Below are 23,680 nucleotides of genomic sequence, written 5' to 3'. Positions count from 1 at the left end.
CAATATTGGGCCCTGGGCATGGGCATTAGGGCCAGCGCCATGCAGGGGGCCCCAAATCAGGGCCCCCGAGCAGGTGACAAAAAAAAAAGTTATATTTACCATCATGTGGTGTCCCTCTGGTGTGGGTGGGGATGTTCCTGGGGCCAGGGAAGAGCATCTGTGGGCTCTTTCCATGGTCTCTGACCATGGAAATAGGCCCACAGGTCCCCTAACGCCTACCCTTATCCAGGCATTATATAACGGCGCTAAGCAAGCTTAGCGCCATTATTTAAGGCCCCTGTACTAGATTTTAGCACAGGGGATAAATATGGCACTAAGGCCACATCATCATTTTCTGGACGGGAATGCCTACCTTGCATCTCATTGACGCAAGGTAGGTTTTGACGTCCAGAAAATGACGTAAACTCCATTACTTTGGCACTAGACGTTTCTAGCGCCAAAGTAAAAATATGGAGTTAGGTTTAGGCTGAATTAGCGTAAAAAAATGACGTTAATTCGGCGCAAACCAAGGCCTTAGTATGTTTAATTTAGATTCAAAGTGATGACCACATAAGTCAGGAAGTGCACAAAGGGACCTCTTGTCATCGAACACTGTGACAAGGCTTGTTTAGCCGTCTTCTATTTTTATAATGTGCTTATTGTGGATTCTTTTTTCTCTTGTTTATTAGAAAGTGTGAAATTTTAGACTCGCATAGAAATATTGGTATCATGCCAGGCTCCTGTCTAGACTGACATACTTTTATTGTTTTTGTTATGGGCGCTGTCATAACATCATGTATGCATACAGTAGAAGCTGACGTGATTTATTATTTGCTATTGTTAAGGAGCATATTGTCAATTGGTAAATCGAGATGCCACATTTATCACATATCACCTTATATGGTTGGTCGTTTTGATGCATTAGTGCCTGCAAGTGCTGTTTTTTTCATAGATATGAAATAAAATCGGCATTCAGATACCATTAAACCCTAAGTATCGGAGTATTAATTAGAGGGGCAGCTTCACCTAGATCTGTTGCACCAGAGATCACACTGGTTTGTATCGACAACCAGCCTCAGTTGGGAGTTGCTCGAGAGCAGTGCAGGGAAGTAGCCATCAGCCTTGCCATGCTTATCATTCTCAGGCAAGAGCTGTGGTAAAGATTAGCTCACCAGCTAATATTTAGGAGTAGCAATAGGTTGTTACCTGGAATTTGCTAACCATGTCAGGAATGCTCATTCCTGTACATAGGCTCCTATTCTGTGTGGTTACCATTCATATTTTATTTACTTAATTGGGTTTTGGAAAAAAAACATTTTAAAGTTCATCCCCAATCTCTTAGTGCTATTTTAAGTGTGTTATTTATTTACGAAAGAAGGTGTGAAGTGCCATTGTGTCCCTGAACTCATCTAGTGAGACTGATCATGACCAGAAACACTTCCTACACAGTAGTACGAAGTTGCTTGTATATGGGTCACTGTCCAACTGTTTTTCTAATTCTAATTTGTTCATTGAACTGAGTCCTTACACCTGGGTGTTAGGAATCTGACCCCTGCTGCTGTGGTGGGGGAGGGCCATATCAAAACGCTCTCACTCAGTTTGAATTCTTTATACAGAGATCCCGAGGGACAGGCCATTATAACTTTTTGATGCAAAGGATTCTGAGAGAGTAAAATAAACTTGATTTTCTAACAGTCTTCATCCAAAGGAATATAGGAATATCATTGAAGACTGTGCTCACTCAGAAGTGAGAACACTTGTACAAAGATCACAGATGAGCTTGACACACTTGTGAAAACTTTGTACAGATAATAATGTTGTACTTATGGCATGTTTGATTTAACACATGGATGTACTGAGATTGAATGGCCGTTGGTTGGGTTGGCATTTGAACATCTTGATTTTAGCCTATACATGCTGGCCATAGCTAATTGCATGGCTCAGAAAGATGAATTTGCCTCAAAATGGCGTTGCTCTGACTTTTATGATCATCTCTGCATGTTATATTCTGGTCAGCACAAGCCATATTTACTGAAGGGACTTTCTGCTAATGGTTCCAGCCCAAGCTCCACCTGCTTCATTAGCCCTTGGAATACCCTGGGGTGTAACTTGGTGCTTGGGTGCTCCTGGGACAAATGAATTTGGGCTTAGTTTAAGTTGTATCATTCTGCCTCACCTGAACTTCCACCCCTCCTTTGGGAGAGCCATGGTGGAGATTAACTAGGAAGGGCAATACTTTGCATAGGATAGACGCTATCCTTCATATCTGTAATAAAAGGTATCCCATTAGAATGAGTAACCCAAAAAATATGGTTTGCCCCATTTTTTCAAAACCCATGCATACCAATATATTCTGAAGGAGTGCTGACAAGGTCGTGTATTGACAATAGTGAGATGACTGTCACAGCTAGTCCCCTTCTCAAGGCTGCTAAGATGTAATAAATCATATTCCATTTCTCTTCTGGGTTCATTTGACCACGCCTCTGCAGGACAAAGAAATGTTCACATGAGGGCTGCTAGGGACACCTGGCTTGTCCTCTTATACAACCTTTTATTTGGTATGAATGGCGTTCAAGGAACTTTAATAGTATTGTACTTCACCAGGACCACCTCCCTTTACATGTAAGAGTTGACCAGTGTGTAGTGGTCATAATACTTCTGTTAATGTCGAGCCTCCTTCAGTCGTTCATTGATCTAAGGTATACACTTCTGCATGTTGAAGATGTAGAAAAAATATGAATATATCACTGTCTCAATGTTTATAGACCATGATCACCATGGTTAAACCCTTACCTGTTATGTGGATCTCACAACCATTAAAGTCTATGGCTCATCGAAGAAGGCTTCTATTTTTCCACCGCTATTATTGACCGGTTATTGGGAATGACTTGTTCTGAATTTCCAGATTACTTGTAGGTCATTTCAGATAATTATCTGTGATAATGGTCAGGTGAAGTTGTCCAGGAACAGGCATTTCATGGAGAACCCTTGGGATTTATCCGATTAGGATGTAAAACCACCAATCTGTATTGAGATAAAACCAAAGATGACTGTCTCCTGTATCATATGCTCAGGTGTCCATTCTTGTGGCACACTGTCTTAAAACTCCTGTTGGATTCAGCTCCCAGCCAGTGTGGGATCGTAACCTATGGCCGTCCATGGAGTTCCAGGGTCCATGTGATTACTAAATCAATATAGTCAGGTCCTAGTGTGCTTTCATCCTTGATGGAGCACTCTAACCTTTGCGTTTCCACAGTTGTAGATGACCCAGATGCCAAGGCCTTACTTTCTTGTGGGGCAGAGATTATTTTTGTCTGGAGAACTAGGTGTTGGGGGTAAGGTGTGTAAGAATGTTGTCGGAGGAGCTCCTTTCTTGGTTCAGCACACCATTCATACATAAATCAGCCCTGTGAGGCCTTGCCAAAGAGAAGCCTTGCATACCCCAACTCAGCAGAGAACCATTTCAGGATGCAGCTCAGGTATCCATTGTATTTTTACTTGGGCAGTAGGAATATGCTGTGTTACTCTGTTGGCCCATGGTACTCAGACAATCTTCCCAGTCATGATCTTGATATTGATCTATCACACCTGTCCACAAACTGTTTACAAGTTTCACTTCAGTCCCTCTTGCCTTCAGCCTCAAACAGTTTGTGGGAGTGACCTCATCCTACAGACATTACTTGACAAGAGAAGTGCTAAATTCCACCTGTCCCCCTGGACAGTGGACCCTTCTTTTATGATGACAGAGGACCTTCCTTATGGAGGAAACATGATACAGTACATGCACTCTGTTTTGCTTGTTGCAGTTGCTGCTTGTATTGTCCATGGATATCTGCTCAGACCTAGTTTGGATAAATCACTAACAATACTGAAGCATCCCCTTTATAAATGGAGCCCCTAACCAGCAGACATCTGCACTCTTCTTCATATACATGTTAGTTTACCTACACCAAAGTAACTCAGTCTTCCAGATGTGTACTTGATTCTCTAAGAACAAGTCCTAAAAACCTGCTTCCTCTCTATGAGGTCCATGAGTCCTACAGGTGGCAACCCCCACAAAGTTGCTTCCTATGAAGGCCCTCATAGGAGTTATACTCCCTGCATGGTGATTTTAGAGAACTTGGCTATAGGCTACTGCCACACATGTCTTGCCATTCAACAAGCACAACTTTTTCAACATCTGGGGCCTTATTCTGTGCACCCACCATGTTTAATGTTTGAACAAACACCATAAGGACTCTAGGTTCCATCAGTGTCCTCCTTCCTAACTGATAAGATGAGCAGGGGTTACCAGCTTCACAGGGAAGTTCAATGGCACCATGAACCCTTTTCTCTCTGGAGCTAAGAGCTCCTCTCAGATCCCCAGGCTTTCTTTGCACTTCCAACTTTACACTATCAGGGACCTCAGCAGTTTTTGTCTGTGGTCTTGGGTTACAGGCTCCTTCTTTCATCAAAACTGATGTTGAGTGTGGAAGGACTCCTAGGCGTATCTTCTAGAGGAGGCGAAATCAAAGAGGAATTCATCCCATCTCAACAGAGTGTAGCTGAGCCTTTAGTAGTCGAAGGGAGTGGCTATCTGATGAATGGTTTCCCTCAACAAGGAACTCTGTAGTGGTATCCAGGAACAGTTTGACTCTCCTCACCAATTTGTGAGTCTCTCTCTGTCTTGGTCCCCCCCCCAACCCCTCCACCCTCCTGTAATTGAAGCTTGAAGGCTCCTGTGATATTCCCTTCGCAATATATCTGGAGTTCCTTGGAGATTGTCTCCAGATCCATCACCAACTGCCTAATTCAATATGCAGGCTACTACAGCTGTTCATAATCAACACAAGCTTTATTTGGTCAACATAACCATCAAAGCATTGTCATATACAATCAAAATACGAGAAACATTCCAAGAAAATATAACAATGATATAGCATTATGTAACCATCTTATAATATATAATCACAAGCATATATTTCTTTTTTTTTTCAAATACTGTATGCTAAAAGTAATTCATAAAAACTACTATTTTAAAAAACGACTACGTATGTGCCATGCAGCCACAAGAAACTCGCTAACTGCCTCAATCAAGGGCTTAGAAGTATCACTCCTTAAAATCTTCATTGCTATGCAACACTGATTCAGGCCCAAAGCTCGACACATAGTACGAATCCACTTTGAGCGTGGAATGGAATAAGCAGGGCAGAAAACCATAAAATGCTCCACCGTTTCTGAGTTACCATAACATACAGGACATAAATCGGATAATGTAGTAGACCCCCAACATCTTGAAAATGATAACAGTGGAAGATTCCCAAACCGAAAACATGCATACAACCCCTTTCCCCGCAGATCAGGCATAAAATCAAAATATGGTTCAAACTGGGAAACCCACTTGAAGTCCATAAAAGAGTTAGTGAGACGTCCATTGGAGTTACTACGAATTAACTCCGCACTTACATAGGACCAATAAGTTATTTTGAAAACAGAACTGTGAGTTTTTTCCAAGCTTTGGGGATTTTCCCAAAAACTAGTCAATCCCAGTATAAGAAACAATTTAGACACGTGTTTGACCCTTGGGATGGATGTAATATTTGGTCTCTTTGAAAGATCACAAAAGGAATCTCTGTATGTAGCAAGCTCCGGAACAGTCCAGATTCTTATCCAATAGAGTAGCTTTCTTAAAATTATCACATCCGTTATACGTTTAAACCCAAGATCCCAAAACAATGGTATTATGCGGGCAAGAAGTTACAGCCCTAGCAAATTTATTTTCTCCCACTGATAGTTTTTTACAATAAAAAAAAACCCATATTTCAGCACCATAGGCAGCCGCTCCCTGCGCCTTGGCCAAATAGATTTTAATGGCAGGAGAAACAGCTTTCGAGACCGAACTTTTATAAAAACGCAAGATAGCGGCTGCTCTATGTTGAAGAAGCCATACACTCTTGCCGATTTGGTCCTCCCAATGCAAATTACTTGATATCCTCACACCTAAGTAATCTATTGAGTGAACCCAAGTCAATAAAGACCCATCCAAGTGAATGGTGCATCTCCCATGGGAACCCCGGCCAAGCACCATTAACTTAGTTTTGTTAGCATTCAACTCCAAACCATAATCCAAACAAAAGAATTTAAACTTACCAACTAGAATTTGAAGACCCATCGGAGTCTTAGAGATTAGGAGTGAATCATCTGCAAAGAGTAAAATGGGGATCTTGTGAGCATTCAATATAGGGGCATCATTCTGACAAGAGAGCAATATTGGTACCACCTCATTGATAAATAAAGTAAATAAAAACGGGACCATAACACAATCCTGGCTCACACACCTCTGAATAGGATTTTTTTCTGTCAACTCTCCTTGGTCTCCCCACCTCACCTGTGCATCAGTATTCTCATGTAATAGCCATAGAAGATCAACTATGTTAAATGGAACTTTTAGCCTAAGTAGTACTTCCCATAGCTTCTCTCTCGGAACCAGATCAAAGGCTGATCGCAAGTCTAAGAAAACAACATATAAAGGTTGCTTGGCAAGATCTACGTACTTCCAATACAGAAGCACCAATCTAAATACCTGTTCTATTGTGCTGGTTTGGGGGTGGAACCCCGCCTACAACAGAGAAAAAACCTGGTCATCTTGTGCCCAATTCGTGAGTCTCTTCAAAAGTTTTTTTGCGAAGATTTTCTGGAGATTATCAATGAGACTAATGGGTCTGTAATTAACAGGCAAGTTAGCATTGCCTTTTTTGTACATTTGAATTATTTCAGCACCTTTCCAGGTACTCGGGATAGCACCACTGTTGGCAATCTTATTTGAGAGCAGATTTATATACCAGGACCAAATAGTTGGTTCTGATTTATATAAATCTCCAGGTATTTTGTCAGGTCCATGCGCCTTGCCTGATTTTAAAGAATTAATTGCATCTAATGTTTCCTCCAAAGAGAAGAAAATGCTGTCTACTGGAGTATAAGTATCCTGGCCAAATAAGTCAAGGGTATCACTGGAAGTAAGTGGTAATGAGAGGGCTGAGTCACATAAACCACTGTTAGATGGATTCTGGGGAGCAGCATAAAGTTGGGAAAAATCAGTTACCCAAGTCTCTGGTTGTATATATTTCCTAATGCTGCACTTATTCCCTCTTTATCTTTTGGATAGTAACTCCCAAAATAATGTGTTCTTATTTAATTTAATTGCAACAAGCAGATCCTGCCAAATAGAATCTTCCCAAGCCTTTTTAGCGTGGATTGTGGCCTTTTTGTATGTACATCTAGTCGATCGAATCTTCCCCAGGGAGCATTTTATGATTACAGTTTTTAGTGCCAACTTTGCCTTAGCACAATCCTTGTTAAATCATACATTGGTAACCATCACATTAGGAGCTAAAGATTTAGAAGAGATGTTTTTATAGAAGAAACTGCAGTTTCTTCAACAATGATTTATGAATGCTAAGGATGGGAATATTGCTATCTTCATATTCTTCGTAATCTGCCATCCCATCTATAAAAGCTTTATAAATCCCAGTTATTAAATAGGGGTTGGACAATACCTTCGGCAAACAGACTCTTCTATGATTACTGCTCGGCAATGGAGTAGGAACCACTGTACATTGGGTGTGTGAGGATCTCCTAAATACATCTCCAAATAGGGTAAGAAGCAAGGGATTATGGTCGCTTTCACAGCAAGATTCCACCTTTATATCTTTCAAGAGAGGCCACAACCTAACATCCACTAAGAAGTAGTCAATAGTACTGGAAGAGATACCTCTTTTGAATGTAGGCCCCATATGTACATCTGAGGGTGTGCGTCCATTGCATGCCCTAAGCCCATATTTTAGACAAAGTGTAGCCAACTGAGTGGCCACACAGGAATGAGTACATTGGCTGATATTCATTAATTGCGGGATTTCCCACAATTCATCTTCTTCATCAGTTAACCCATTATTAATCATCGAGGGTTCAAAAGTGCAATTCAAATCTCCTCCTATTACTAACAAAAGCGAGGGGTGCAAAGAATCCAAAAATTCAAACAACTGACATAATGTCTGAGACTCCGATCCCTGAGGTACCGAACGGGCATAAACATTAATTAAAATAATCCTAAAATCCTGATGGAATGTAACTTGAACTCCCATAATATCCACAGAATCTATCTTTAATGGTGAATAGTCACAGTATAACTTCTTATTTAATAACATCAATAAACCTCCTTTTGCATGACCTAAACCCTTCTCTGGAGGTTGGGCAGGGATACTATACAACATAAACCCTTGTATATATAACTGTTCCTCAGCCCAAGTTACCTGAAATAAACAAACATCCTGGCTGTTAATATAAGTAATCCCCTCTGTATCTTCCAGTTTCCAGTCTAATCCTGCTAGATTCCATTACATCAATAGTATCTCAGACTTAGGATACCCAGAATTAACAATAGGAGTAACTGGCCCCCAGAGGCACTACCTGAGCAACATTTAGTCATCAAGCGACTATTGATGTAGGAGGCGTTCTAGGTTCCATATGAGATTGATGAACTGGAATGGGGATAAAGTACCTCATAGAACGAGTACAAGGAGGGTGGGGGGCAAGACTAATACCAATCCCTCTCGAAACCCTTAAGCGATATGTACGTGCTTCAAAATCCATTAATTGCTCCACCAAGGTATTTTTGGAAAAGCAAACTGAAATAAAATCATGCATAGACCCTGGAACGCAACATCTTTCCACCATAAGAATATCAGAGCGGATAACTGAGAGATAATTGCGTTGGGTGCGTAGCCAATGAATGGCTTTAATAATCAAAGACTCATGGTCCTCAAAAGCACCAAGCGGTAGCTTGTGCACATCAATCAAATACATTGTACAGTCACTACGTCCCATCCCCAAACTCTGATCATACTGAATATTATTATCAGTATAGGATTTTAAAAAATGGGCAGAGGGTATAAGGGAGTTATCCTTACTACCAGGAGGCAAGGGGACATCCTCTCTCCTTGGCCCTTCATTGGTAACATGTAACTGAGCAGAAGCAGGGGCATGAGATCCCTCATGATTCCTAAAATTGGGAACTTGATTGTGCTGCCACCTGACATTGGCAGGTTCTACCTGGTTATCCCCAATGCTAGATGAAATTGGATTGTTTAAGGGCGGGGACTGAGCTAACACTTGAGGTTGGGTGTCAATTTCTAGTCCTAACTTTAATGGAACAATACTCACATCCTCTTTTATCTCCCCATGTGGCTTGTGACATCTACAGCTATTTTTCTGCATTATATTCTCCTTCATAAGTCCCATTAATAATAACTCCATGGATTTTATTTCATAAATTTTCTGGAGAAAAATAGCTAAATCAGTCCCTTTGCTCAAAAGATGTAAGCCCTCAGGAACAGAAGGAGGGGTAGTTGAATTGTTGATGTCAGTAACAGTTCCTATTGCAGAATGAATCATGCAAGCTGGTGGATCTTCAACCTCTGTCAATAGCTCAAATCGGTTCGAACACAAAATATTGGGAACCACCTTGACTACTGGGCTTAATGGAAGGGGGAAAGTTTCAGCACCCGTAGATAAAACGTCCCTCTGACATGTCAAGGTTCCCAAATCACAACATGATGGTGGCAAAAGAGTGTATGAAGGATTTCCCCCTAAAGCGTGGGTATCCTTGGTCATACTAGTCTCAACAGGAGTAGAAATAGCCTGTGTCCTCTTGCTCTTTGTGAACATTTCAGGGATTTTCTCCTTCCTAGGCACTCCACTGCGAATAGGCGATAAACGAGAATTAGTTTTTAATAAAGCATCACCCTCTTCAAATAATAAATCGATAGCATGAAGAGGACTCAAGTCTTTGGGGGTGCCTGTGCTTACTTGGTTGCTTGCTCTTTTCCTAACTTATTTTATACCGCTCATAGGGGCAGCGGTATCAACGGCTTTCCATTTCCCCATTTCAGGTGGTTAAGTAAGTAGTAAATGAATCCTTAAATATAAAATAAAAATCTTCTGTACTTACTAATCACATCAGAAATTGGCCCAGCCCAGCCTCAACTACAGCTGTTGTTTCTTTCCCACTTTGGTGCCAAGCTGGCTTTTGAAAGTGACTGTTGCTGTTCAGTGTGATGTAAGGACTCAGCACATTCTGTCTCTTGCTCTTCATGAACCCTCTCTCTAATTGTATCAGCAAAAGCACCAAAGGTTTTATCTTTGTCAAGGCTTCGAGGTATTGACTCACCAAAGATTCTTCTAAAATATTCTGTATGTTACCAAATACAGCACCAATTATATACGCACAAGGAAGCACCTCGAAAACGGAGCCTAAATTGAAACGCAGATAAACCAAGTTAAACACTGTATCAGACAATACAATGCAAAATAGATGCTGAACTACCTCAGAGAGGTGTTATTGTCAGGACACATGAATGCCGTACAGGGCTGGACAGGCCCTTTATTTCACTGGGGATTTCCTCAGTGGGCTGGATCTCTTGGAGGCTGGTGTTGAAAGCCCATGAGCGTGCCTTGTGCCGCTGTCACTTTCCCTAGGTCGCCGAGGTTAATTTCAGCAGGTATGGTGAGGCTTTCAAGAAGAAGAGAGGGAAGGAGAAGGAAACTCACGAAAGAAGGCAATCTGAGAGGGAGAAGGCAGCGGAGGGAACAGATGGGTGGAAAGACAGACATTGCGTAAGAAGGCAAAGGGAGCGGGACAGGTTTGAGAATTTGTGCACAGCTGCTTTTGGTTCTGTCTGGCCTTGATCCCTTAGTACTCAATCCGTACCTCATCATTTCTGCCTCATCTGATATCTATTTGCAAAATAATAGTTCTAGCCATCCTAGAGCAGAAATGCAGTAAGCCAAGCTCCTCTATTAGAGGAGGGTTTTTGACCCAAAATGGTTGTGTTTTTTGAGCCACGCAGCTTGAAGAAGTACCATGTTTACATTCAGATAAATACAGTCAGCAACAGAGTGCATATTAGGCTGGACTGTCCGTGACAGGTGGTGGATAAGCACTTTTGCCACATACATCTTTTCTGGCCTTAACACAATTTTGCTCCCTTTTGAAGTGGGTCATTTACCCTTAAATGGTGAACAGAAATGGAAAATGGGCATGAGAAAATGCTGAGATGGAGACAGACTCATTTTGACAAAACCTGGGGTAGGCAAGTGGTCTGATACCCTAGTAGTCATTAACACACAAAAAGTTATCAACTAGCTGTACACTTACGGTAACCTTTATGCATGGTTTGGACTTGGATGGAATTTCTGCTTCCCCAAAAACATAGCATGCCAAGTTGAGCTGTTCCCCCAAAAAAGCAATCACTAGCCTACACTCTTTGTGAGATACACCGTCAAACACCAGGAGCCCTTCCCTGTGAATAAAAGGCACAACAGGCTCTTCTACTCACGCAGGCGGCCGTGTGTCTGACCTTAGTACCTCCAACATGAGGTCATCTCGGGGGTCAAACTTTGGTCAGCCGCATTTCCTACTGTGAAGCATCCTTAAAGAATACTGTGAGATTCCGTACACAGGACAGTATATAGTACAAACAGAACAGTGCCTCAAGTGGGGAGCCTGCCTTATCGTGTGGCATATTCAATGAGACAGCTGAATCACCCTTCTCAGTCACACCGCAGAAAAAGATGTGTCTTCTCTCATATTCTTATAGACTTAGTTTTCCTGGTTTTTTTTTGCAGTGTTTAACGGATTTGAATCCTTCCTTGCCGTTAGAACCAAACTGTTCTATTAGGGTCTCATGTCTAAAACTCTGTCGTTGACTGGCCTCAGGCATTGTTCAACCTGTTCTCTTATTTGATGTATTTTTGTAAACTGCTAACATTACTGAAGATTACTCCGACAAGCTAGCCACACATTGCATATTCCGCTACCTATAAATGATTTGAAGGGCAGTCTCCCCACCAAAAGAGACACTGTAGTATAACTGACTGAGGCAGAAGTCAATAACCCTAGTTACCGGCCCTCGCATGTTTTAAACGTGGGCTGCTTTATAGGAGGGTGTGTAAGTGAGGATAATTGACGACCTCCAGTGTGATTGACTGGCTCCAAAGACAGTAGTGCTATTAGCATGTGACCACCCAATAAACCCACTGCTTTCTCCTGCCCCTCTAAAAGTCAGTTATTTGTGGCATGAGCAGCAGCTGAAGGCCTGTACCGTTCGTTGCGGACTACATTCAGAGGAAGCCGAAAGGCTGTCCTTTCTTCAAATCCCTGTGAATGTGATAAAGTACCTTATATGCATAGCTTCGAGAATATAGTCAAATTACCATAGTATGTCACAAGTATGATCTAAAGGTTGAAAAGTTACTGTAGAAATAACCTCCTTTTTGACAGCAGATGTACTCACAAGATAGATGTAGTTGGTTGAGGATGATGGATTAGTTTGCTGTTGTTAAGCATGCGGACTACCTTCATTAATGCATTTGTTTTTTTCTATTTCAGGTGTTATTTCAGCAGTTCAGGTTTTTCTTGAATCTCTATTTTTTGGTGGTGTCCTGTTCACAGTTTGTGCCATCTCTGAAAATAGGTTACCTCTACACCTACTGGGCTCCGCTGGTAAGCAGCAAATATCAGTTTTCTTAAAATCCATAATTTTAGTCAAACTGATCACCTTTTTTCGGTCATGTTTAGTTTGTGCATGTGTTTTCTCTCCATTTGTACCTACGGTAAGTGTTGCAGATCCTTATGGTGGTAGCGGGTAAATTATCCCCTTCCCTTCTCCTTTTGTGAAAGATTTTCTGCACTTACCTAATGAATAAACTATGAGACACCAGTCACCTGCCTAACAAATGGGACCGCGTTATTCAAAATCCAATGAACTTTGATCGATAATGCTTCTGATTTTACTTTCTGAAATGGATGACTGTAATGTAGTCTTCCCTGGTTTAAAAAGCCATTGCCGAGGTGACCGTAGCACTCTGTTGCAGTTCATTTTTTTTATATATAGAATCTGCAAACCATATTAACCCCATTTTAACCCCAGTCCCTTGTGCGCTAACCACCATAAAAATGTTTGAATACCTTCTAGGATACATGTTCTTTAACATGCTAAAGTTTATTTCCTTGTCCTTTTCCTGCCAGTCATTAGTGGGTGTTAATTAAAGGTGTTTAGCTCATGCCGAGTAAATGCGCAGTATAAACCGCACCCAGCCGCTTTGTAACATTGCTGCAACGTTATGCCGCAGCTGTGTCGACAAACGACCAGCTTCAACGCTTGAAATTGCTTATTGAAACCCTAGTTTATCTTTTGACATTCACATGAACGGCGCTGTCCTCACTATGTAACAATCTCCATCTACAGCAATAATTAAAACATTTTTCTATTAAAAAAGACCCGAATTGAAAGAGGGAAACCTAGGTACTGATTAAGCAAGAATAGCATGTAGGCGTGGCATTAAAGCGGCATGGATGAGATTATGGAAATTCAATATGAGAAGCACATACTGTTCCCTGAAGTAATGGTGAACGATGATGTAAATACTGCATATCGGTGATTGTACCATGAAAAGCAGGATGCCCGGTGACTACTGCATTGTACTACATTAAAACCTAATATAAAGGAGTTCAAAAAAGATAGAGGAACGGGCAGAATAGAGGGAACCACCAAGCCCTGATTTTCCAACATATGTGATGGGTCTTTGTTGAAATATAGAGTGCCGGACCCTTTTTTGTTTGGAAGCTGACATACACTAACATGTTCTTGTCATGTCCTTCTCGTGCACTTGCAATACAGAGTCCCCTTGAGTCATCATTGGCACCGGTAAGTCTAAAGGGTACCCTTGAAGCAACAGATATCGCTAAACGTGCTAGCCTACAAACTTTAGAGACTTAGGGCCAGATGTAGCAAGCATTTTGCATGGTGCAAACTGCGAAAATCGCAGTTTGCGCCATGCAAAATGCCCATCGCAATGCACATTCAAAATTTGCGAGTCTGTACCGACTCGCAAATTGTGAATGCGACTCGCAAATAGGAAGGGGTGTCCCCTTCCTATTTGCGACTCGCATCGCTATGCTAAATTGCTTTGTGACCACGAATACGGTCTCAAAGCAATTCGCAGTTACCACCAGTGTCACACTGGTGGTAACCCATTCGCAAAAAGGGAAGGGGTCCCATGGGACCCCTTCCCCTTGGTGAATGTTGCCCAAAATGTTTTTTCAGAGCAGGCAGTGGTCCAATGGACCACTGCCTACTCTGAAAAACCAAAACCAAATGGTTTCGGTATTTTTTTTATTTTGCAACTCGTTTTCCTTTAAGGAAAATGGGCTGCAAAATAAATTTAAAAACCTGCTTTATTTAAAAAGCAGTCACAGACATGGAGGTCTGCTGTCTTCAGCAGGCCACCATCCCTGTGAGTGCAGGGACTCGCTATGGGGTCGCAAAATGCGACCCACCTCATTAACATTAATGAGGTGGGTCTTTGCGACCCCATAGCGAATCGCAGGCGGTGTCTGAGACACCTTTCTGCATCCGGTTTTGCAAATCGGAACTACCTACATCTGGCCCTTAGTTTAATAAGTAAGGCCCACAGGATTTTCTACAAAAGACGAACATTGCTGGTAGTTAATTGTGTGCCACTTTTGTTTTTCCGTAGTCACATCCAGTACCACAATTAGCAACAAAATAGCATCTTTTGTTGAATTATGGTGGTGTCAGATTTCTGGTGCCCTTACAATTGACATTTCTTAGCAGTTGTGTTCAGTGAAAACTTAAAGTAGGAATGTGACATTGATTTTTGTATATTAATTCTTACTTTACTTTTCATGGATGAAACACAGGTAAACATATTTGTTTTTCTTCAATAGCACGCTTTATTAACAGTTGTACAACACGTACAGACCAGTACAATTTTTTCCTACTGGAGGTTATCATTCAAAAAGCTATTTAAAAATAATGTAATTGAATCACACGTTATCCATTTCATAAAGATATGTCATTCGCCGAAAAATAATTAAAAATTCCTTTATTGACGATTGTTTAAAAAATTCTTAAACAGCCAAGACTTTTTTTGAGGTAACCTTGTTTGTCAGGGCTCATGGTTAGATTATGGTTCAATTTGTCTATATATGGAAACCTAAAAGTGTTTTTCCATTCAATATCGTGAATGCTAATGTATCTCATAATAAATCTTTTTTTCTCAGAAAGTTGCCACGAATATCACAAGAGTTTCCAAATATATTTATATTTTTAGGTTCCGCACAATGCGGGTGTCTGGAACTTTTCATAACCGACAGCATCTCCATACAGTAAAATAATTATTCCTATTTTTACTGTGGGAAGATTCTGTCTCCTATAAAGTGGACATTTTGTGATCAACAAGGTGTCAATGATTTTTTTAAAGGTTTTGACTAAGAAACTCCCGGGGAAAACAAGTAATTAGGTTACACTCTGGAGCGACTGGTGTTGGAGGAGATGGTGCCCAGCTACTAATCCTTGTATGTCCACTTCACTGATGGAGCATCATAGCACTTCATGCTACATCTCAACAGTGGCATTGATTCGATGGTACAGATGGACCTGCGTGATAGACATCTATACTAAGCATCATTGTCGGTAGACCTTCATTGATCCCTGCACATACCTGTGTTGCTCATTTAGGTGTGCTTTCATATCCTGACAAATTTGCATATTTCAGCTCTGATCTTCCTGTTTATTCTTACCTCATATCCCCAGAGCACTTCTGTGAAAATCAGGGCGTACCCACAATGGCATTTGAGGGCCGGACCAGCACATATTAATCTTTGGCCTTCCCAAATGACCCAGGCAGCTGGCACCGCATTTTATAAAAAAAATTTTTATCTAAACAAACTGCATTAACATCTGAAAGCATGCGATGTAATTGGAAAAAAACACCCATAGGCACTGGACGTGGAGGTGCAGGGGTTGAGGGTCCTGGAGCACCCCAAAATAACCATGCTTGAGTTCTGAAGATGAGTAAGCAATAAAAATGTCTTTACATTTGTTTTTATCTTGTCACATTTGCTGTGTGTTTAAAGTCAGCGGTCAAATACCTTGCTATGCCTTCTGACAAACTGCTTATTATTTGAAAATTGAGATGTTGTTTACTTTTATTTCTCTAACTGGCACCTAACCTGCCACTTGCCTGTGGACTCCATGCTTGTTCCAGCCTGATCCAGTTGCTGCTGTTTGACCAAGTGACACAGCCACTGCGTGAGTCTTCCTGCCTGGGTTTTCCTGCTCACTGTTATTTCCCCCTACAGAAGCTTTGCCCGCCCCAGGGACTATTAATGCAGGCCACTGCACGTCCGCACAGCGGACGCACTGCTGGTGCCCCAAAGGCAAGCTGTCTGCACCTGTTCGCCACTGGATCACGCCCAGTGCCACAACCCTGGCCCTCCCACTCACTGTAAATGCACAATTTCTGTGCTCTACAACCGGACTCCACAACAAACACTGTCACTGTGCCAACCTATGCTCCACAGTAGGACCTTTCACCTTCACCCACTGCTACTTCACCTGCCAAAGCGCAGACACCAACCAGCCCCACCCTAACACACCACAGACACCACTTGAACAAGGACACCAACTTACATGCAGCCTTCCCAACACACGCTCACCATGCAAACACACCACTGAGATTTGGAACCTCAACTCCACCCTCACTTCCAACGTCCTCTTTCTCACTGAGACCTGGCTCAAATTCACTTCCACGCCCGACATCGTCACCGCAATACCCAAAGGATACAAGATTACACACCGTGACTGCATCAGCAAACCTGGTGGAGGGATCACCATCATATACAAGAATCTATCCAATTTCCCACCACAAATGACATAATTACAAAACACAAGGGAACGCAAGGATAAGTAGGGACCAAGATCGATTGTATATTTTAAGTTAACAAAGGTCCCTAACTGACAATGAAATAGAAATAACACTGGGAACAAAAAAGCAATGCCCAGGTGATCTTGAATTTGCAGTTAAAATCACATTTATTATACAATATCAAATTCAGAATAAATGTTCAGGGGAAACCCCTATTAGGGCAAACAGAGACTTGTATCAAAACAAGTTCAGGCAGAAAATTGCATGACACAATAAACAATTCCAAGTCACAGCTTAACAAAAACTACTACATCATTTGTCAATTTACAATCAAAATCCCGATGTCAGAGTGCTTATATTCGACTATGTTTCTATCCTGAGTACATAAAAGGATCATCATCAGGACAACCCATTGCTTACTTATGATGAAGTTACATAATTCAACCAACGCACCAACAAGGACACACCGAAAAGACCACCTTCAAGATAGCCCTCAACCTCTAACACAGACAATTGAAAGAATTGAAGAAAAAGGCCTTAGCCTTACACATCAAATTAAGCTATAATTACAGCAACAAACTCAAAGAATTCTCCAACACCTCAGCCGCAGCAAACAACATTACCTCTTCACTGGAAATCAGCGACAACCTTGCAAACTTATTCCACAACAAGATCACCAACATCTACAGAAACTTCAGACCCCGGCCCAAGGCCACCCACTTCTTCAAGTAACACAATAACCCTGCTACCACCACAGACATCCGACCAACAGAATGGAGCCAGCTCGCCCCACAGGGCACAGCCTACATCATGTACTCAGTCTACTCAAGGTCCCAATCAACCCATGCCTTCACCACATTGTCAACCTAGACGAAGCCAGAATCAGCCATGTAGTCACATACTCACCACCTTGTTTGATTGCTTCAGTTCCCACGAACACTTTCCTAGAGGGCTGGAAACACGCAGAAGTCAACACCCTATTAAAGAAACCATTAGCAGGCCCCAGTGAACTCAAAAACTGCCGACCGATCTCCCTGCTCCTGTTGCCTGCGAAAGTACTGGACAAAACCATCAACCAACAACTCTTCTCACATCTGGAATGAAACCTACTACTTGACTCCTTCCAATCCGGGTTCCGCAGTAACCACAGCACTGAGACAGCCCTCATTGTGGCTACTGATTACATCTAAGGCCTACTCAACTGAGGGGAGACTACAGCTCTAATTCTCCTAGACCTCTTGTCAGCCTTGAATACTGTCTCCCACCACACACTCTTCACAAGGCTGCACAAGGTCGGCAGCAAGGAGCAGCTCTCAGATGGATCGCCTCTTTACTCTCCAGAAGAATGTAAAAAAGACTGCCTTCCCCCTTTCACAGCTAAACCAAAGGAAATGATCTGTGGAGTAACTCAAGGATCCTCGCTCAGACCCACCCTCTTCATCTCTTATACAACATCTCTGGACATCTTTGTCAAAACCCACTGACTCAACATCATATCCTATGCGAACAGCACACAACTCATCCTCTCCCTCTCCGAAGACACCACCAACACCAAGACAGACATCGCCAACTGGATGAAGGACACCTGCCTGAAGCTCAGCATCGACAAGACAGAGGTGTGGATGTTTGAAGACGAAAGCTCCCAATGGGACGCATCCTGGTAACCCTTAGAATTCAGACCTATTCCTACCCCCACTGACCACACTAGGAACCTAGGCATCATTCTGGACAACAAGCGAACTGTGATGACATAGGTCGACTCCGTCTCCTCTTCCTACTTCTTCATTCGCTGCATGTTCTGTATGATACTCAAATGGCTACCCCAAAGCTCAAGGCGCACCATCACTCAGCCCATAATCTCCAGCCGACTAGACTATGGCAATGGTCTCTATGCAGGGATCGCAGCTCACCTCCTCCAACGACTGTAGAACATATAGAACACTGCAGCCAGACCCGTACTGAATCTCCCTATAACTTGGGGAACTCTACTAGCGCTCTGTACAGAAAAGATGCCAGTTCACACTCCTGACCCATGCATACAACGCCCTACACAACTATGGACCGGCCTACTTGAACCACTGCCTGAACTTCCATCAGCCTACCAGACATCTCCACTCCACATCCCTTTTTCTATCTCTCACCCCCTGCATCCAGCGTGGCAGATACAGAGGTCTCTTCTACTCCTACCTAGCAGCTAAGACATGGAATGAGCTACCCTGTCATCTTGGGACCTCCCCATCTCTTTTAGAGTTCCGAAAGTCCTTGAAGAACAGGCTGTTCGGCTTATCATCTGGACTCTTCCAGTTCCTGGATACACTCAAAGGTGACAAGAAGTGCTGTACAAATCTAATGATTGATTGTTTGAGAGAATTTTGTAAACTCAGCTATCTGACAGTGTCACTGGAAGGAGTACAAGGAGTGCGAAGGATGTCAATTGTTTTTCTAATGCACAACAAAATGTAAGTGCCTGAAAATGAACTGTACAAATATTCCAAAATATATCAGCAGCTATGAAAGTACAAATGAAGCCCATTTTGTTTTGTAATTCTGAAGTGTGTGGAAACAAAGATTTTCTTAAGATCAAAACAAATCTTGGTGATGCACAAATGATAAACATTGTACTTTATTGTACTGGAGCATGTGTGTACCGCTTACTACCTCTTAGTGGGGCACTGAAGCACATATTTACATAGTCAGCAAGCTATTCCATATAGTGTATTTAGTTGGAATGATGTTGTCTTTGTTTTGTGATCCAATGTGGGAAGTGATTCCATGTTGTGTGTGATGACCACAGAAGTGTGGTTATTGTGTTATGGGACGCAGCGCACAGCAGTGTCGTGGATGATGAGGTGGGAGAGACAGAGATGCGGAGTACATGCGTTTTTTACTACTCTGGCTGCCTTGAAAAGCTCTGCAGGTTCCTTTATGGGATTTCTTATGATTATAGTCTGCTTATTAGGTTACTGTACTGGGTGGTCTAGTCAGAAATGTTGTGTATGGGTTTAAGGCTGAGCTGACATGCTTGGAGAGAGTGAGAGAGAGTGAAAAAGAAGTGGAGCGATCTGCTGGGTTAGGCATTGTTTCTATCATCCCATATCTGAGTGATATTGTGAGATGGAAAGAAGTGGCCATAGTATATAAATATTTGGGACCTGCAATTGTGGATTAGATCAAAGTCCTCAATGTGACCAGCAGTGTGTGACAGACCACTTCTGTTATTTCATGCATGTTCATTTGGTGATGGCAGGTTTATTGGCTGCACTGTATTGGTGGTGGACAACCCTTGCAGCAGATATGTCTTATGTGAACTTTAGAGGTGTGAGATACAGTTGGCTGTCAACTTTTACGGTATTAGTATTAGTGTGTGTTAGAAATGGGGTTTCTAGTTGACAGTGGTTTGCATCCTGTTCAAGTAGGGACCCTCACTCTAGTCAGGTAGGGGAATCACACAACTAAGATAACCCCTCCCCAGCCCTTTAGTACCTGTGCAGGAGCAGTTAGGCTTATCTCAGAGGCAATATGTAAAGTATATGTACACACACAGTACCATAAAAGTAATCCACACCAGTTTAGAAGAATAGCCAATATTTATCTGAGTAAAACAAGACCAAAACAACAAAAATCCAACATACACAAACAAAGATATACATTTTTAAAGACTAAATCTCAGTAAAGCGCTTAGAAACACAATTGCTCCCACTGGGACTATTACCTTGTCTTGACGGAGTTGTTCCCAAAAGTCCAACGCCACTCGCCAGGGAGAGCAGGCCAGTCAGGGAGTCACACGGACCTCAGGTACAGTACCCTTGGAAAACGAGGAAACAAAGATGTTGCACGGTCAGGGAGGTGAGGTGTCGCTGTAACCGGTGCAGCGTCGGTTCCTTACTGCTACCAGGCAGGTGAGGTGTCAGTTCCTTACCGTTGCTGGGAAGGTGATGCAGCGTCGATGGCTAGGCATGGGTTTTTTACATTCCGGTGGGGTCGATGAATCCAGCATGTCAAGACGCGAGGTATCGACTTCACAGTGTCGCGATTACACCATGGGGCTACAGGTGCTGTGTCGGAGTCAAGTGTCCCGGACGTTGGGGGACACGACACTGAGGACTCACGCTGTGGCGGGACTTTGGAGGTGCTGCAGCAGCATAGGACCTGCGACATCAGTCATTGCACTCAGCGGGGTCCACGGCTTCGGTGCAGGGAGTTGTGTGGAGTCAGACAGCGGCTCCGGCTCCAGTCGTTCTGGAGTTGATAATCGTGATTTCTTCTGGTTACACCAGATCTCACTCCTAAGGGCCCAGGAACTGGATTTGGTACCACTTGGTGAGTCAGGATTCTCAGCAAGAGTACCAAGGTGCTGGCAGATGAAGTCTTTGATGTCCCTTAGACTTCTTAGCAGGAGGCAAGCTCAGTCGAAGCTCTTGGAGAACCTTTGAAAGTAAGATGTAGAAAGCAAAGTCTAGTCCTTTCACTTCCAGGACAGAAGCAGCAGGCCAGCACAGCAAAGCAACAGGCAGAGGGTCAGTCCTCCTACAGCATCTAGCTCTTCTTCCTGTCAGAATGTTCTCAGTCCAGCAGGATTCTAAAGTTGTGGTCTCAGTGATCCAATACTTATACACATTTCTGCCTTTGAAGTAGGCAAGCTTTGTAGTGCACAAGATCCTGCTTTTCCTGCCTTGGCCCCAGACACACTCTAGGTGGATCGGAGACTGCTTTGTGTAAGGACAGACACAGCCCTATTCAGGTGTCAATTCCTCCCACCACTCTTGCCCAGGAAGACCCATCACGATACGCACAGCACACATCAGCTCTCTTAGTGTGACTGTCTAGAGTGAATTCACAAACAGCCCAACTGTCAACCTGACCCAGACGTGTATTCCACAGACAGGCAGAGGCACTGAATGGTTAAAGAAAATGCCCACTTATTAAAAGTGGTGTTTTCAAACTTAGAATTTAAAAACCAACTTCACCAAAAGATGTATTTTTAAATTGTGTGTTCAGAGACCCCAAACTCAACATCTCTATCTGCTCCCAGTGGGAAATTACACTTAAAAAATATTTCAAGGCAATGCAGTGCAGGTCTGAGACATGTTTACACTGCTGCTTATGTGGGTGGCACAATCTGTTCTGTAGGCCTACTAGTAGCACTTGATTTACAGCCCCTGGCCACACATAGTTCACTTTACTAGGGATTTGCTAATAAATCAAATATGCAGATCGTGGGTAAACCAATTACAAGTACAATTAAGACAGGTGGCACTTGCACTTTAGCATTGGTTAGCAGTGGTAAAGTGCTAAGAGTCCTAAAGCCAGCAAAACGAAATTCAGCACAGGATCAAAACAGAAGGTCAGAAGCCAAGAAGACAGGGGAAATGACGCCAAGGGCTGACAGGTCTGAAGAGCAGGTTAGAAGTAATATGTATGAAATGACTTAACTGTATAATACCCCAGCTAACTGTAGGTCAGCCCTCCTTAACGTATCTGCCTATCAAAAGTAGTTGCTGGTCAGGTTGGTGCCAACCTGTGGATTGTAAGCTGAAGATTGAGTCAGAGGGTCTACCTTTCTTGGTTCTGTTGTTAAGACGTGGGGTGGTGTAGTTGTCTTCTGGAGTGTATATGCTTCTGGATGCTCCAAATTCTGGCTGGTAGTCTGTTCCAGACTTTGGAGGCTTGCACTGAGAAAGCAATGCCTCCTACAGATTCCCTATGATAAGATGTTATTGTGGTAAGTGTTGCAAGCCTGGAGCCCAGTGTCTTGTTTTGTTTGTATTGATTGATTTTAAATTGAAGGTATACCGATCCTTTTCCTTAGGAGGCTCTATGAACAATGCAAGTGCCTTGAACGTTGCTCTTCTATCTTTATATAGCCAGTGTTGTGATTCAAGATTGGAGTCATATGTCCTTTGGGAATAAGCCCTGAGACAGCATTTTGGATGCGTTTGATGAGTCGTTGTAGTGTGTCAAAGAGCATTCAGGCTTTACTTAGAGGAACATGTGTTAAGCATTTCACAGCACAAACATGGACAATAAGTACTTGACACGACTCAAAATCTGACACCAATTTATAAAAATAGAGTTTATTTTTGCTATAAATTTAGACACCAAAACAAACAGTATAGGTTCTGGAGAACTGGAGATATCGATTTTAGAAGCAATAGAAAATCACTGCAGAAATGGCATTCAAACAATGCATTGAAGTCAGTTGGACAAATGTCATATTTTGCAAAAATGCACTTACATGAGGAGTTGCATGGAACCACTGGGGGATTAAACTAGTGCAGTCCGTGGGACCAGATTACAACAGTCAGAGCAGTTTTACTTGGCCCTTGGAGTCTCAGTGCAGAGTTGTTCTGGCTGTCCAACGTGCTGAATGGGGCTCAGCTTGAAGTCAATGGCAGGGATGCCACTGGTGAAAAACGACCACTGGTGGGTTGACCTGTGAGGAACCCTTACAGGATTAAACTAGTGCAGGCCCTGGGACCAGGCCACAACAGTCAGTTCACTTTGATCAGGTTTGTGGAGTCCGGGTGCAGAGTTATCCTGGCTGTCCGTGGTGCTGAACGGGGCTGGCACTGGTACTGATTTTACAGCTGACACAATGATGCAGACAAAGGGATGCAAAATCTGGGGCTGGGTTGCAGATGTCCGATGCAGGTTGAACACTGTGCCCTGCACCTGCAGCATTGAGTGAAGGGGTTAGTTACCAGAATGGCAATCAACAAGCCTTGGCAGCAGTAAAGGTGCCAGCATCCTTTGGGAAGTTACCAGGGTCCGAGAGAGTGAGGTTGCAGCCTGAAACTTGGAGGCAGGCTGGACTACGACTCCCAAAAGACACTAGACCACCTGTTTTTTTAAGAGCTCACAGCGGGCCCGATGACCAATGAAACGTCTGATTCAGCAGTCGTTTTTACCTGCAGTGTGCTGGGGACTAGTGCCA

The 23,680-nt window shown here is 42.8% G+C and overlaps 1 protein-coding gene across 2 annotated transcripts in view; it reads left to right on the top strand.

Moving 5' to 3' along the window:
• Positions 1-23,680, top strand: part of ATP9B (ATPase phospholipid transporting 9B (putative)) — a 2,250,419-nt gene that overhangs the window by 465,896 nt on the left and 1,760,843 nt on the right. For both annotated transcript variants that reach the window (XM_069219789.1, XM_069219790.1), the window contains exon 4: positions 12,404-12,517. In XM_069219789.1, coding sequence (XP_069075890.1) covers positions 12,404-12,517 — 114 coding nt within the window. The remainder of the gene's footprint in view (positions 1-12,403; positions 12,518-23,680) is intronic.

Source organism: Pleurodeles waltl, chromosome 2_2 (genome assembly GCF_031143425.1).
Source record: "Pleurodeles waltl isolate 20211129_DDA chromosome 2_2, aPleWal1.hap1.20221129, whole genome shotgun sequence".
NCBI lineage: Eukaryota > Metazoa > Chordata > Amphibia > Caudata > Salamandridae > Pleurodeles > Pleurodeles waltl.
This window is presented reverse-complemented; position numbering and strand designations above follow the sequence as displayed.